The sequence below is a fragment of the Lampetra fluviatilis genome, chromosome 11, assembly GCF_964198595.1.
Source record: "Lampetra fluviatilis chromosome 11, kcLamFluv1.1, whole genome shotgun sequence".
Classification (NCBI taxonomy): Eukaryota; Metazoa; Chordata; class Hyperoartia; order Petromyzontiformes; family Petromyzontidae; genus Lampetra; species Lampetra fluviatilis.
Genome location: NC_136285.1, coordinates 6,372,064 through 6,388,757, shown reverse-complemented (window position 1 = coordinate 6,388,757; position 16,694 = coordinate 6,372,064). Strand labels below are relative to the sequence as shown.

Sequence of the window (16,694 nt, the reverse complement as noted above, 5' to 3'; positions counted from 1 at the left end):
ATCGCTTGCGTTGCGATCGAAACGTCGTGATCTATTATTTTTCTACCTACGTGGCTTTACCAAAAGAACCAAAGAGCTATGGATTCCTGCAGTCACGAAAGCTTCAAATCAAGATTGGTTAATGCAAGTTTAATGCACCCAAATGGTACTGTTATGTGCGTGTGCGGGTGGGTTGGTAAATAATAGCCAGACTCGCCTGTGTATAGAGGTCAAAATAAATTGTATTGAGCAAGGCGAGAGGTATTGATGTTACCATAAGCCATCAAAGTGACATGCTTTACAAGTATCATACAGCGCGACATTCCATCATTCTGCTGCATGCTGGTTGGGTAGATGGCGGCACTGCGGCAAGTACACTTGCCTTCAGGCTTGGGGTTCACAGCTTCAAATGCAAATCTAGAACCTTACGCCTATGTTCTTAAAATAAGAACACGAATAATAATAATTAATAAGTCTGTTAAATTTGTAATTCACACGTTCCTCATTGCGCTAGGCTATGACGGTGCTAGGTTTCCGAGATAGTCTGCTGGAGTTATACAGTAGGGACGATGTTGTTATCCTAATTGAGCAATTTGCATGTGATTTTCGTTGCATATATATGTATATATATATAAAATATGCTTTATTCCACGTCTTCTCTCACATCATACATTGCAACATCCTGACATTGTGGACGGTATAACCAGTTGCATCGACGGTATCAGGCACAACGGACTCATCGGAGCAGGTGGGGGCGGGGCGGGGGGGGTTGGCCAGGTCATTTCCATTCTGGGCTCAGGTAATTAAGACTGTTCTAAGGTTTAGGAATGGACCCCATACACGTGTTGTATTCGTCTTCCTTGTCTCTGAGCTTATAGCTCAGACGCTCCAGTGCTGAGATTGGGCCTAATGAATACAGCCGTTGACTATGGGAGGGGAGTGTGATTTTTTTTAACTGAGCAAATTTGGACCGTGACAACAGCACACAATGGCCTGCCTGCTCTTACAGAATCATGTCACAAAATCTAGTAGCCACCGTGAGGCAGACAGCACAAATTTTACGGTGAATATACCTGCAATACAGGAATCGTGACCCAGGAAGCATTCCGGGGAAATGCTACTTAAATCGAAATGTCTTCAAAGCGAACTGTAACTTCCCATATACATCGTGTTAAAGTCAGGGGTTGCGTTCCTCGCTGACTTTTGTGGGGGGGTTGGGGGGGGGGAAATACGTGTGATTAAATGTCATGAAGTGTACAAAAATGCATATGATAATTATAAGTTAACCTACATTTAACTAATAATAAATGCAAGCAATTAGATGCAACTTACCAGAGATGGTTGAAGAACTATGCTTATTTTGATCATTCAATCCAGGCATTTAAAAGTCTTGACATATTTTCGAGAATTTCACAACTGGTTTCTTCTAGAAATGTTCCCCGCATTAACTTGAATAGTTCCCACTGAGGTTGTGGGTAGGCCAAGCATTCTGGCAACATCGACTGCCTTTTCACCTGCTCCAAAACACTTTCAACCTTCTAATTTTACTGCGAGATTTATACATTTCCATTTGCCTTTTCTTTCCAGAGGCACACTCATTTACTGTGCGTTTTGTCCTCACCTTTGTCAGCCCTTTGTGCTATTTTATTTGCACGCTTTTTATCAACTCACTCTGTCTGTTGTCGTGGTATCCTCAAATCTTGTAACTCAATTTTTACCCACTTCCCAATGTGGTATCGACTGCAAACTTGGTATACTTATGTCATACTGATGACAATACTATATTCTATCATAAAAAAAACATATTTTAAAACATTATTTTTTATATGTTATGTTTCGGCTTTGGTGTAATTGTCCACGCTAAAATAACCGCTGTATTTCGTCACGGTCCCTTACGTTGTGACAAGCTTCGGGGCCACTTCCTGGAGTCGTGGAGTTCTTCCATTAATAGTACATTTCATAAAAGCGTGTTTATTTTTTATTTTACTAATTTTTAAACTATCAACTAACGCCATATTTCTACCTTACACCACCAGGACAAGCGAACTGAGAAATGAACGGCTGAACAAACGAAAGCACGTGTGCAATAACCACGCAAAATGGCGGGCTGGCAGAAGGTGGAGCATTTTGAAAATGTGCACAAAATTTATTTGCGTAATTTTTCAAATAAACACATATGCGAAGCATAACACTTATAAGGAAATATGTCCTCTACTCAATCAGCAACGTATATGCGAAACAATGCATAATGCGGAAAATGTATCGTGGGGGATTCCTGTATTAACAAGGGCGGCCGACGGATTCGAACTGCGAACCTCTGAAATAAGCGGCAACACACACGACCGTCAGGCGATGTCACTTGCCTAGAATAGCAACTCGGTTCATTTATTGAGTGAAATTTCTAGAACAAATTAGAAATATAGAGCTTTCACTGTTCTCATTACATTTGTTTATTTGAAATTTAGTTTACGACGCCGTTTCGTGGACATGTTCGGCCGGTCCAGAATTTAGTTTAGTGAGATGCCTGATGAAGCTTGTTGTAATTACCAGCGAAAGGTCGTACTCAAATTGTAAATGTTGTGGGTTTACTCTCCAACACACCGGTAACTAATTGGCACGTTTTGTTTCCGTGATGAACCTTACTAATTGGCTGTGTCGAGTAGTGGTGGGTTAACGTCACATTTATATTTTCGCGATCCCACCGAAAGAAAACCTTTATTACGAATAACATTGGCCGCGAAAGCCTACGCGTTAAATTAAATGCACCGCTGTTCTAAAACGGGGACTGGGTGCATTCGGTGTGAACTGGAAGCAATCTCACTTATTCCTAAGGCTCATCCACACTACACGATCAATTTCAGATGTAAGGCGCCCAGTGTTCTCTCATGAGTCGTATTGACAGTGCATTGAAACATCTGTTGGGTCGTTAGTGATTGTGGGGGGGGGGGATTAAATAGGCGTAATGGGAGGCAATCAGCCCATCGTGCGATATCCACACAAAAATCTGCCTCAGAGGGGACATTACCCATTCCGAGTGCGTTCAGGGATTATTAATTTAAGGATATCACGCTGAGCCTCTTGATTGCCAAGAGAACATAGGGGCATCTCTCTATTTAAAAAATAGAGATATGGGGGTCTGGAGGCCCATATTAACTGAAGTCATGAAAAGCTAGCATGCTCTTCAAACGGACAAGTCGCTGTAGATTGGCCCTATCTACACACCACATGCCCACTCGAATTGCCAAATGTCCTCACGAGTTGCTACTAAGCAGTACGTTATTTCAGCTTCTTGTGCTCAATTTAAAGTCAAGGCTTTCCACCCAGTTTCCCCATAGCCTTTTGGTTTTTTTTTCACTTAATTGGGCAAATTCAAGCTCCGGGGGATACATTTTTGGTTTTAATATTAACCTGACACTCTCTGCTGGGCATGAAGGTAGTTTAGTCTCCTAGTGTTGAGAGGCCTGCTTCAGCGGCTCCAGAAACAGGTGCTGGTCGTATCATCTTCTGGGCGCCTCTCCCTGGCGTGGGGTGATGCACTGCAGATTATTCCCTCGTTATTCGCAAAGGGATACTTTCTGGAGATGCTCGTGAAAATCACATTTTGCGCATGATGATATTGGCCCGACGAAAACCTACGTTCTTGATTAATTAACGTCTGAGAAGTTATCTCTCTCCCATCTCTTTGTCTCATCACTCTCTCGCATCACATTCTCTCTCTTCACTGTATGCCATCGCTTTCTTTCTCTCTCTTGATGCAGTCGTGTAGGGTTTCAGATGCGATTCGCGGATAGCCAAAACCGCGGATAGCAAGTTTGTGAACAACGAGGGAATACTGCACTCCGTGAGAGTTTTAAAAATGACGTATCATCATATTGTGCCATTGACTTTCTCAGCACAGCTGGAATATCATTGGAGGTAAAAGAATAACAAATACCCGTGAAGGAGAAGTCTACGGATGCGATTGAAACCTGGTGAATCACACCGTCTTGGCAGAGCTCATGTTAGAAAAACACTTGGAGCACTCTGCCAAGATGAAATGTCCCTGACGAATCAATGTGTCAAACATGTGGGATCGCACCCTTGGTCACTAATTACTTGAGTCGCTGTTCCTCAACAGAAAGCTCGAGAAAGCTTCTCTTCCATTCATTTTTATAGTAAAATATAATTGTGGCTCCTGCATTTGTGTGACGTTGTGTTCAACAAAGCGCCATGCGGGTTACGCATGCATGACAAGGCAATGTAGGGTTACCCATAAGTTCGTTTCCCCGTTTGTGTCATATGCAAGTCGGCGTGTGAATCACATCCGATGGCTGGTTTTTTTTTAATGAAAATAAGTGTTGTTCAGTCAAATAACAGTTTTTTTGGAAAAGAAAGAGGATGACATCTGCCGGAGAGATACATCTGGAAAACACAGCAGAATATGCATAAAAACTGAACAAACACTGCCCTGAAAGGACATATATTGATATATAATCGGCTACAACAGACCAGAATCAAGCTGATGAATGATAGAGATGGACCAGAGCAGGTTAGAGTATTTTGAAAAGCTGAACTTTATAATAAAAAAGCAACATGTCAATCTACCTACAGAATCATGTTTTAATCAATGAATATTACTTGCTATGAGATATATAAATATATTTATCAGAAAGATGGACCCACACGACAAATGTGGAACAAAAACTGAGAAGTGTTCGGAGAAACGGAACGAGGAACACGCGGATTAGAGAACACACGTGCAGAATGAAGACTTTATACCTGATACGCGACATTACAGTGAGTAGGCTTGTGCAGCACACATCGCTAGAAGGGATGAAGACCGACGGTCAATAATAATGACGGAGTGCTAGCCGAGGAGGCAAGGCGATGGAATGATGAAATCCGCTCATGTGCAGGCGGTAGGTGGATTATTATATTGCAGAGATGGTGGTGGATTTGGGGAGGGCTTCAGTGGATTGATCAAGGTTGATGATGATGATAAATAGGATGAATGAAACGTTATAGGTCAATTAAAAAAATTATCCCACTTTTAAACAGGATCAAAGTGAACATACCTCTTTTATAGGTTGTTGACTAAATGTATTTCGTAAAGTTAGAATACATTCTAGGTCAACTCTGCACAACTACGTCTACACCTTCTCATTAAAGTTAGAGCTACAAATGTTTTACGCGCACAGTTTGCGTAGATTCGGCGGCTCGCTGCCTTCCCACTCGCCCGTGGTTCCTCGCCCCCCTGAGTCACATTCTCTCTCTCTTTAAGAGTGAGTGAATACTGTGCGCGTTACGATTTGAAATGATTATAAGGCAGGCTGAAACCGGAGCACAATAATTGCCTCGGCTCTGTGGCCCTGCTTTGGGATGTTATGCAATGAGAGACGGTTATCACGAGGATAATACGGTGCAGAAAAAACACACGTGGTCCACATCACGTGACGCCCATGACGCCGGTATAGGTCACAAAACAGTGTAATGTAACTGACTGGGCCCAGCAAATCATCTTCGAGTGAATTGCGCAAGCCATCTTGGCTCGACTGAGGCGGGAATCGACAGAGGTGGCGCTAGGCATGGCTAGGCATAGAAAAACTAAGAAAATGCATATGCACGGCAGTCTGGCTATTATTTACCAAGCTTGAGGGGCCCCAGATTTATGGGGAAAAAAAACATGGGTGAACAAAATAGCAGCTCGAATTCAAAGCCTAAAAATTAAAAAGCCAACTAAAGCGATGAAAGCCATATGCATCTGTTTCGTCCATATGTTGTCTGTTTTTAAAAAAAATATCTAACTCCATCTCGATCTCTTGTCTTAATCTCTCTCGTTTCACTGCATCTCTGTCTCACCTCTCTCATCTCACTCCACGTCTGTCTCTTGTTTATATGTCACCAGTCATCTCACTGGGACTTTAAAAATCGAATGGGGGGTGGGGGGGGTGGGAGGGGCGGCCTCTAAAATTAAATTTACTTTGCACCCAACGCCCGCTGGGCAAGCACCAACACTGGGGATGTGGACTTCACTGGAGGAGCGCCCGGATCGAAGGGTTCACGAAGGAGAATCCGGCGAACATGGTCTGCTCGATGGACATGATCATGTGGTTGCTGTTTCCTCGGCACGACACTTGCGGGGACTCGCTCAGGAACTCGTGGCCGAAGTTCCTGCAGTCGCTGGGAGACGTCTGCTCCCGACGGAAACACCGAGAGAAACAACACATGAAATCCAACACGCGGGACAAGGCAGACCCTTCGACCGGCGATCGCGACGTTTGTGTCGCCACCGCACTCGGGAGTCGCCGACAGGTCGCGTTTAGTTTGATCGTTTTTGGATCTCATACACGTGTCAGTTTAACACGTGACAGGCTTTCGCGACAAATATTATTAATAAAAAAAGGGTTTTTGAGTTAGATCGCGTTATTTATAGATGTGTCGCAACCCTCCACCACCCGACACACGTTGACAAAAGACAAATAAAGTCACGTAGAATGGAAATAATAAAATAATAAAAATCAAACATAATAAAATAATTCTCACGACGTTTCGAGCAGGTCTGTCGAGTCTGTCTTCTCGACAGACCTGCTCTACACCTGAGGACGGCTGCTTGCGTTGTGGCCGAAACGTCGTGAGAATTATTTTATTATGTTTTATTTTTATTATTTTATTATTTCCATTCTACGTGACTTTACCGAAAGAACCAAGAAGATGAATCCCTGCAGTTACGAAAGCTTTACATGGAAAAAAAGACAAATAGTTCACGACTTTAGCCCACCGGTGTGTTAAAGAGTGAATCCACAACATTTACAATTTTTGAGTACGACGTTTCGCTGGTAATTACATCCAGGATCATCGGCAATTTGCCAGAATAGTGAAGCCCTTCACCTGCTCCCGATCTTAAATACATCATAAAAATCATACACGTGTCTTCGTTCAAGTTAGGTGGCTCACACTTGAGCCACGTACAGATGACACAATGAGGATTGGTTGTACCCCTTCTGGCGATACAACAGGTGTTAAGATGTTCAAACACCAAGGAATCAAGTCGCCTTTTGGCGTGCTCTAGTCTGACACTGGTGAGATTAGGTTATAAAGAAGGCTGTCTGTGGTGTAAGCCAATCAGATCATGTTTGCATGTCCACCACAAGTACGTTTGGTTAATGCAGATTTGATTCCTTGTAAAAGGTTTCTATTTGTTCCATTGCCAAAAAGGGTAAAACATATCCATATTTTTCATACTTTCACACTGGTAAAAAAAGGTCCCTTGACACGATGAGGATGATTACTTGTCCTCTCGAATAAAACAACTGGTCAGCGGTCTGATGAACAATCCGTTTATAAATTGGCCATTGGTCGAATCAACCGCTCAATGGTTCACATGTTCAGTGGGCACCTGGTCAAATAAAAAACATTAAAACATGGATTTGTGATTGTGCACACGGGGATGTCTGTGTGTGGATGCGCTCGTGTAGCTGTTTCGACACTTCACGTGGCCTCAAGGTGCACATGGCCTGGCACAAGCGTCGTGGTGACGTCACCGCCACTTAGTGGCGAATGGCGGTTGTTGTAGCTGTTAGAAAACTGCGCTACAAACCCGGCGACGCAAGTTCGATTCCCACTCATGGCCAAACACCAGTGATGGGCCTCCCTGAGATCAACTCGGCCTCAAATGAATACCTCGTGCTGTATATAAACATCGCCACTGGGGAGACAAAGGCGGTCAGGCGTGGTGCTGGCCACTCACACCCTCGTGTACCGTGCTGGCCTTCATAGGTGCTCTATAACAGCACTTGCCCCAAATGTTTAAGGCTAAAGGGGGAATCTTTGTGGATGCAGTCCATGTATTGCCAGGTTTTTAGACGGTGAACACAGGCACTCACCACTTTGGGCTTGAACGGTGGGGTTATTTTCCGCGCTTCAAGGCTGGCCCAGTCGATGTTCTTGAAGAAGGGGTGCAGGCGAATGTCCCCTACAGCCCCCAGCCGCTTGGTATGGTCTCGCTCAAACAGCTGAGGGTGGAATAAGCATTCGGCTTAAAAACGAAAAAGTAGCCAAGTATTCTGATGTCAGAGCACTGAGTCAGCGGTGCAGTAACTCTGGGTTCAAATCCAGGTAACATTTACACGTCTGGCCTTCTGTCAGTGGAGTGCCTCATGAGCGCCTCCCCATGCTGTGTGGGTCATTGAGGTTACCCCGCTGTACCCCCATGGTACTTCCACTATGCTGGTTGGTGAAAACAGAGAGCATAGACAATGGATATTGCTCCACTGCCATCTGTTACCCACAACGCAGTCTACAGCACCTGTTTTTTTCTTCCAGATAGCAACGCGTCAATAAACAGGTTTCTCTCGTGTAGGAAGTTAGTGATCTTTGCCGAGTTACTAATGTCCGCACACGAGAGAAAGTAAACTAAATTTAATTTTACCTTAATTCATATTATTTCCAGTTTTGACGACTAAAAAAATTAGAATATTGGTTTAACTGAAGTGGCCAATACCTCCAAAGGAGGGCTTTGAGAGAATTCGCAGCATCTCGTGTGCACAAGATGCCATTGAAGGGATCTCAGAATTCGTTCTGATATCACCTCCCGTCGGCTGTTATTCTACTGTGGAGTAGTCGTGCTACTTTTTGTGAGATTTGCAAACGGAAGGGGGTTCGTCTCATGACATGACTGACAAGCACAATTGAAATATAACTCGAAAAAAGAGATGGCTTTCCAAACCAAAAGTGAGTAAAAGTTCCCATTAATGGGCACCACGGAGGCGAGATGTTAACTACCTCGTACACAGGAGGTCGTGGGTTCGATCCTGACCCTGATGCCTGTATATTTGGAGTTTGCATGTCTCTCTCCCCGCGGTCGCGTGGTTTTTTTTCTCCGAGTCCTCCGGTTTTTACTTCCACACTTAGAAACTCGCATTTAGAGAATTCAGCTGCTAGAAATGTCCACATGTTCAGCCACTTCGTTGAGCTGTCATGTGCGACCAGGGCGCTTCTGAAAAAGTGCTATACAGCTCAGTGGGCTTTACCTGGTCAAAAAAATAAAAAGCCAATTTCAATTCGGTGATTGCGTTGCTAATGCCGTGGAGGGAGCGTACACAGCTGAGGATGTTGTGTGAGGAGTCGGTGAGCCAGCGTGGATAGTGCGGCGTGCGGCCCTTGATGGCCTCGAACAGCTCGTCCTCGTCTGAGCCGTAGAACGGAGACTGCCCGATGAGCATCTCGTAGATCAGCACGCCCATGGACCACCAGTCGACCGACGTGCCGTACGCCCTCCCTAGCAAGATCTATGGGAGGCACGGGAGTGGAGACGGTGGGTTAACCACCAAACCCTGGCTGTCTCGTCACATGTCACAGGAGAGGGGGGGGGGGCAAAGCAGCGTTGGGTTTAGCTCTCCGAAGTGTAAGAACTAGCACCAGTGCCGGATTAAGCTAGTGCGGGGCCTGTAACATATGTTATGAAGGGGCCCTAAATATACAATTTAAAGACAAACGATTAACTTGCATAGTAAAGTAATTGTGTTTTTTCATTTGCTATACAGCCAGGTAATACGAAAAATCGCTAACTGTAAACACCCAGTCGTTCATAAACGTTGAAGGCAGTATCGTACTATAGTAATAGAGCAAGTGCAGAATCACTGAGCCGGAATTGATAGCGTGAAAACATTTAGCGCGGGGCCCTTGAAAGTGCGGGGCCTGTAGCATTTGTAGCTACTTTTGCTACTAGGATAATCTGGCACCGTGTACGGCGTTTTACTCCAACATGTGCAGGAGTTAATTTTTATTTTTTCAGGACCTGAATTTGAATTCCGTCACTTCAGCAAGGCCAAACGGCACGCGGTACAACCCAAACAAAAACTCGGGGGAGAGCTATACAGCTCAACCGCGAAAACGGCCGTACACAACCCGATTGGAATTGTCTAGTACGAGTGTTTTCCGGTCAGGTGGCATTCTGGCTTAAACGGCCGATGCTATTCATCAATCTTGGGTCAGTAAAATGTGCTCCACTTCGCGGCAAGTCAGCAGGCCTGCAATTTGAATGTGGAGTTTACACCACTGGTTCATTATTTTGAGTATAGGGACAGTCTAAGTTCTTAGTTTCTCATGCAGGGAGATATATATGTGTACTGTATATATTCTAATCCATATAGTTTTCATCCACACATGATCTACAAGTTGAAGGTTTTTATTAATTAGAAGCGCGTATCTTCAATAAAAATCGCAAGCACGTGTCATTAAAAAAAAAGGCCGACAGATTTCTTTGCTATATTATGCAACGGCTAAAAAGACGAGACTGTTTTCGTTGCATAATTAGCCACATTTGTACCCAAAGTGGTTGCCACCACATCACATCTTCCACATCACCAACCTCGCTCCTCAGTCAACAATCCCCATGGCTCACCCCACCAGCGATTTTATTCTCACATATCAGAGTGACAATCATATGAAGTATTATTCTGTTATAAAGTATTGCTTTTTTTTCTTCATTCATTCGTCTCGTTCTGGTTTGCTCTGTCTCACGTAGACAGTTTTTTTTACAATATTAACCTGCTACAAGTTAATTAGTTTTAGAAATTACAATACCTTCACAAAGTGTATTGAAGAACTATGGGTCGCTGGAAGTTGCTTAAGTCACACCAGATCATGTTCAGGATTTATTACGATTCAGTGTAAATACCAAAGGCTCCCATCAGCCAAACTCAAGCAGCTTATGGAAGACCCTAAGAGGAAGGGGAGTAACGTCCCAAGCCATCCTGCATAGCTCCCTTGCTCGGCGTACACTCCTGGTTGTCAAGGCTCCCTTGTGAAGAACGCAGTGGCTTGCTACGGTAACAAACTATTTCGAAACGATGTTAATTACTCTTTGGTTCTTTCGGTAAAGTCACGTAGAAATAATTTTTTTTTTAATAGCATACAACGTTTAGATTGCAACACAAGCAATCATCAGGTACAAATGAAAGAGAAAACAAACCTAGTAAACTTAGAAATATAATGTAATACAACACAGAGAGTCGGCTAACATAACAGTCAACACCCGACCAAGTAGGGTGCTTGTGTTGCAATCGAAACGTCGTATGCTATTATTTAATTTATTTTTTCTTTCTACGTGACTTTACCGAAAGAACCAAAGAGTAATTCCTGCAGTCACGAAAGCTCCAAATCAAGTTTGATAATGTTAATGTTTCGAAGTTATTTATTCAATTGACTTATAATTCCAACAAAATATTTTTTCGAATGAATAGATCAAAAACGCCACGTTAACACGGCCGAATACAATTTCAACTCTCAACGCGCCCCGCGTTCGCTCATTATCGTAGAGACAGAACGAGTCGGGGGGAACGACAGACAAGCAGGAAGGCAGCCACGTGATAAGCTGGCACAAAAAAAACAAATTGCCCAAGCTCTGCAGTCCACTATATGTGACGGTGTCATCGGCCAATTCATGAGCGTTTATATGCGGGAGGAAACTGGAGCACTCGAAGAAATCCCACGTGTGCAAGGGGGGACACTGTATCCCCGACAGAACAGACGGAGTCCACATCTTTTTAAATCCTTTATATTAAGTTCACTTGCGCGCTTGCTTGCTTGCTTACGACCGTGCACATCTTTCGGTCGTTTTTTACCCCACTTCCCGTGATCCAATCGAGCTGACATATTCCACACAGACTCGTTGTGCGTGACAATTAATGTTCGTGAAAAATGTTTTCCAAAATTTTACACTTTTTAGGACAAAAATATTATATTTAATTACCAATTGCTTAATGGTGCCATGCAATCATCTGATCCCATAGGTGGCAGCCATCTCAAGCCAGAGGACGAGAGGACTCTAGCCGCCACGCATATAAAGGATTTATAGTGAAAAACTTTGTTTTTACGGGTTATACTTGTTCATGCACTTCCTTCTCCTGCAAAGCCAGGGGGGTTCTGACGCCTCAACATCCACGGGAATGGAGCTCCGCAACATTAGTTGCTATCGACCAACCCGTCGTCACAAGACAGCGCTCTCAACCATCGGCTCGCTCCCCCCCCCCCACATCGTACGCACGTGAGGACGTTGAACTACTTTCGCACCGCACGTGGCCGACCGCGCTAATCGGAGGTGCGTGGGAAGGGGGACAACGAACGACGGAGGACGGCGAAACTATTCTGCTTCGGCAGCTTCACGCTCAAGAGCGGCAGGCGGCCGCTTCGCGAACGCCACCTCGGGTGCAATGTAGTCCGGAGTGCCGCAGAACGTGGTGGCGAGGTTTCCTGCGCAAACGTGCTCCTTGCACATTCCGAAATCGGCGATCTTCACGTGGCCCTCCCTGTCCAGCAGCACATTGTCCAGCTTCAGGTCTCTAGACGGTGAGAGAGGGGAGCACGTGAAGTTGTTGTGTACCAAGGCACAAGTTTGTTGTTGAAAGTCAATGTTGGCACTTGCGCACCTGGCAATGGTATATGTGAATTTACCGTATAGTATGCACGTGTGTGTGTGTGTGCACACTCTAGGCTATTCATCCATAACATGTGAGTGTATCCCATAAGTTCCTGACAGCCAGGCTTCACCACTTGATTCGGCCTCACAGTGTACCTAGACTGGCACAAGCACCCTGGTGATGTCACCATCATCGTGGCGGAGAATGGCAGCTGTAGTAGTCACGTGTATGTGTTTATAAAGGGTAAATAGTAAACTACTTGGGCAAGTAATGTTTCGGTTAAAGTGTTCGACTTACCGTTGAAAGACTGCAAGTTGATATCCAGCTCAGAGATGACTCAGCCCGTCATCGACTTCAGGGTCAAAAAATACCTACCACTTTTTTGGAATGCCAGCTGGGGATTTATCGTACGCAGAGACTGGCCTCTGTCATAGGATTGTGGAATTTCCACAACTGGCTCAGGGCAATCAAGGAAGACGAGTGCTACCTCATCGCTTGTTTCGAACAGGAGGAAGACAATTAGCCGTGTTTTACTTTATGAGTCACACGGTGGTATAATCATGAGCACACTACAATCCCAATGACATAGGTTACATTGTAAGGCCATGTCTCATACCAGTGTCCAAGTTGATATCCGATCCTGGCTTGGATTCTCCGAAGTCGACTCTGCCTAAGCTGTTTACATTTGTGTGGTATGCGAACATCAAATATCGAGAGGCGTGCTGGGTCAGCCTTAATAGGTGCTCACTCAGAGTACTGACTTTGACTGCAGATAAATTGGTATTTTTCGATTTAAAGCTTTCGTGACTGCAGGGATTCATATTCTTGGCTCTGTTTCTTCACCTGAGGACGGCTGCTTGCGTTGTGGCCGAATCGTCGTGAGAATTTTTATTTTATTATGTTTTAGTTTAATTATTTTATTATTTCTCTTCTACGTGACTTTACCGAAAGAACCAAGAATAAATTGGTATTTGTGAATCTCCATAAGCTGTATTAGAATTGTAGTGATCCACACCAACCCTGGCAGTGAGGGTACCTGATGCACGATTGGAAAATGAAAACCTCTCCAGAGTGCGACTGTGGTCATCCAGAATGGAGACCGCACAACGTGTAACGACGCAATGGCCCGATCCACAAATACGAAGACGACATCACAGCGACACACACCGCTGCTCCTGATGCGGTGATCTGGCTTGATCACCTGCACGTGAAAGTGTAATTGTTGTTGCTCTGCATCTACATCAGCAGCCGTACGAAAGAAGACGTGATCCAGATGTGACCCCTGGCCTATGGACAGCTCTTGAGATCGATATTTCACCATATTTTTAACAACATGGTTCGAATATGTACAGAAATTTCAGAGACATGGCATACACAAGCTCTTGCATTTCAATGCAAAACGAATCCAAATGTATTGTATATTTTTTTGTATCAAACCACAGCCCTTCGGGACAATTTCCAACGGGTAGTCACGAATCAAGATAGGGTGAAACCTCTCAAATACACCAGCCGCATCGTTACCTGTAGATGATGTTGTGTGAATGAAGAAACTGCAGGCCACATATCACCTCTGCCGCGTAGAATCTGTTAATGAAACACGAAACAAAGATCTCCCGTATAGCCTTAACATCGTTTTGGGACAAGTGCTGTTTAGCGAGTAGCACCTATGAAGGCCGGCACGGCACACGGGGGAGGGTGGGTGGCCAGTACCACCCCCGGCCGCCTTTGTCTCCCCAGTGGCGACGTTTACACACCGCACCGGGTACTCATTTGAGACTGAGTAGACCTAGGGGAGGTCCAGGACCGGTTCGGATAATTGTCACTTGTGTCGGCCCTGAGCGAGAATCGAACCCGGGTTGCCAGGTTCACGGGTTCACGATGCAGTGCGCTAACCGCTGCGCCACCGTTCCCCACACAAATGAACGCACGTAGCGTCAGTCACTCACAACAGCACGTGCTCAAATTGAGATAATATTGTTCCATGGCAGCGTGACTTTAAACTTCCGTCTTTCCTCCGTTCAATCAGTGTTCATTATATAGCCAAGTGGGAGAGGTTAATTGCTTTGCAAGTGAGACTTTGACTAATGTATTGTACTATTTTAGATACAGTTCTTTTTTTGTATTTAGTGGCAATAGTTAAACGTTTGCGGTTTGAGCTTAGACATGGCTCACTCGTGCAAACAATGCAATTCATTCCGTGTTGTCTATTTAATGGACCAGTAGCTTAGCATCGTTGGCGTGGTTCCTGGTGCAAGGAATGACATGAGGCCTCCTGTCCAATCTCCCTCATCTTCGTAGCCTGGTGCGTGGGCCCTAATGGCCCGTGGGCCCCAGTGGAGTAGCACGTGCTCGACACACGTGACAGATACGTCGGTGTGATTAAAGTCATGCTGGAGTCGCTATGGGAAGTCAAAAAGTGATACTGGTAGGAACCTCCTGGTTACACCAGCCCACACGGGATTAGTGTGTCAGTCCGTCCGTCGTGCATCAAAAAATGGGAGGGGTGGGGCTGGGTGGAGAGGGGAGGGTGGGGAGGGGCTGGGTGGGGGGTGGGAGGGGTGGGGCTGGGTGGGGAGGGGCTGGTCACCCCGTGGTGCCCTTATAAAACTCAACGTTTTAACCTACTCACGCCGGCTTGTGCCAGCCCTCACACTCGGGCATATTTGCGGCATACACCACGCCGCCGTTGACCCTGGCCATTGACCGAGCAACCCAACGTTCCTACCAGCTCCCTCCGCAAGGAATGTGTTATCATCCCGTGGCAGGCCTGGCCTTGCCGTGACAATGTGGAATTGTTGCCACTGGCTGAGGGCCACCAACAGAGGTGGGCACTGAGGGTTGTGGTGGCTAGGAGATGTCATCTCCCTCGCCCGGTACGCAGGAGGTCGTGCGTTCGATCCCGACCCTGACACCTGCTGTTTATTTGGAGCTTGCGTGTTCTCCCCGTGGTCGGGTGGATTATTCTCCGGGTTCTCCAGTTCCCTCCATGTTTATAAACATGCATGCAGAGTCGTTGGCAGCTATATATATACCCACATGATAAGCCAGTTCGTTCAGCTATCATTTGTGGTCAGCTCGCTTCTGAAAAGGTTTGAATAGCTCAGTGGGTTTTACCTGGTAAAAAAAATAACGTTTAAATAATACAATTTATCTTCTTGGTTCTTTCGGTAAAGTCACGTAGAAGGGAAATAATAAAATAATAAAAATAAAACATAATAAAATAATTCTCACGACGTTTCGGCCACAACGCAAGCAGCCGTCCTCAGGTGAAGAACAGGTATGTCGGAAAGACAGCGTCTGAATGAGCCGAAACGTCGTGATAATTATTTTGTCATGTTTTATTATTATTATTTTATTATTTCCCTTCTACGTGACTTTACCGACAGAACCAAGAAGATGAATCCCTGCAGTCACGAAAGCTTTAAATCGAAATTTAATAAAATATAGTTTTTTTGAGCAGAATTTTTTTTTACTTTACTTGATAATCACTATTTACACACAGACATTACCAGACGTGTGCGTGTCGCTTGCTTTGTGCAGCCCAGTGATCAAGTATTGCTTGAAGGAGCTCAGCGGTGTTGTGTGCGCACGTGGCCTTGTGTTGCCATGGTAATGCTTTTCCTACTCACGTTCCTGTCGGCAGGTCAAACTTCCCTTTGTCTTGGATGTGGAACATGAGGTCACCGCCAGTGAGGAACTCCATGACGAAAAACAAGTGCTCCTGAAGACACCGGTAGAGGCATGGTTGCAACATGTGTGTGCCACGTGGCAATTGTGAAACGGGCGCTGCAAGCTAAAAGCTGAACTAACTGGGTGAATCGTTTTGGAGTTTCTGCAGATTGTTTCGCAAGCGAGACTGTGGCGATTAATATGCAAGTTCAAGACGTGATGTTTGCATGCTCAAAGACTTTAATGGGTAGCACTCATCTTTTAGTGGCCTTTAGGCAGCGGTGGGAATTCCATATTCCCATGTCCAGGGGATTATTTTCTCGTAGAATGGTCACCGGTGAATTCCAACAAAGTGGTATCAATTTTAACAACTCCTATAACGATGACAAATTATTTGGCGATGCTGCTGCTACGTTGGCAGTGGTGCACCAGCACAATTAAGAAACACAAAGGTCAACACATTTGTTAATAACACGACTTTAAATAAAAAATAATAAACATATTCACTCTGTCTCTCTGGACGCTCAAGTTATGTACGATTATAGTCATTGCCCAAAACGTCGCCTTTTATATCTGTATTTATTTTAAGGGCATAGTGTTATTGACGAATGTGTTGAGTGTTTTTTTTTTAGCGATGACAGCGATTTG

The 16,694-nt window shown here is 44.9% G+C and overlaps 1 protein-coding gene across 1 annotated transcript in view; it reads right to left on the bottom strand.

Annotated features, from left to right (window-relative positions):
- Positions 1-5,899: 5,899 nt before the first annotated feature.
- The window catches only part of LOC144934745 (protein kinase C delta type-like), a 28,862-nt gene continuing 18,067 nt past the window's right edge, over positions 5,900-16,694 (bottom strand). The window contains exons 11-16 of the mRNA XM_078860850.1: positions 16,007-16,098; positions 13,899-13,961; positions 12,161-12,299; positions 9,057-9,245; positions 7,842-7,970; positions 5,900-6,149 (exon numbers count right to left, since the gene is read on the bottom strand). Coding sequence (XP_078716976.1) covers positions 5,988-6,149; positions 7,842-7,970; positions 9,057-9,245; positions 12,161-12,299; positions 13,899-13,961; positions 16,007-16,098 — 774 coding nt within the window. The 3' untranslated portion in view covers positions 5,900-5,987. The remainder of the gene's footprint in view (positions 6,150-7,841; positions 7,971-9,056; positions 9,246-12,160; positions 12,300-13,898; positions 13,962-16,006; positions 16,099-16,694) is intronic.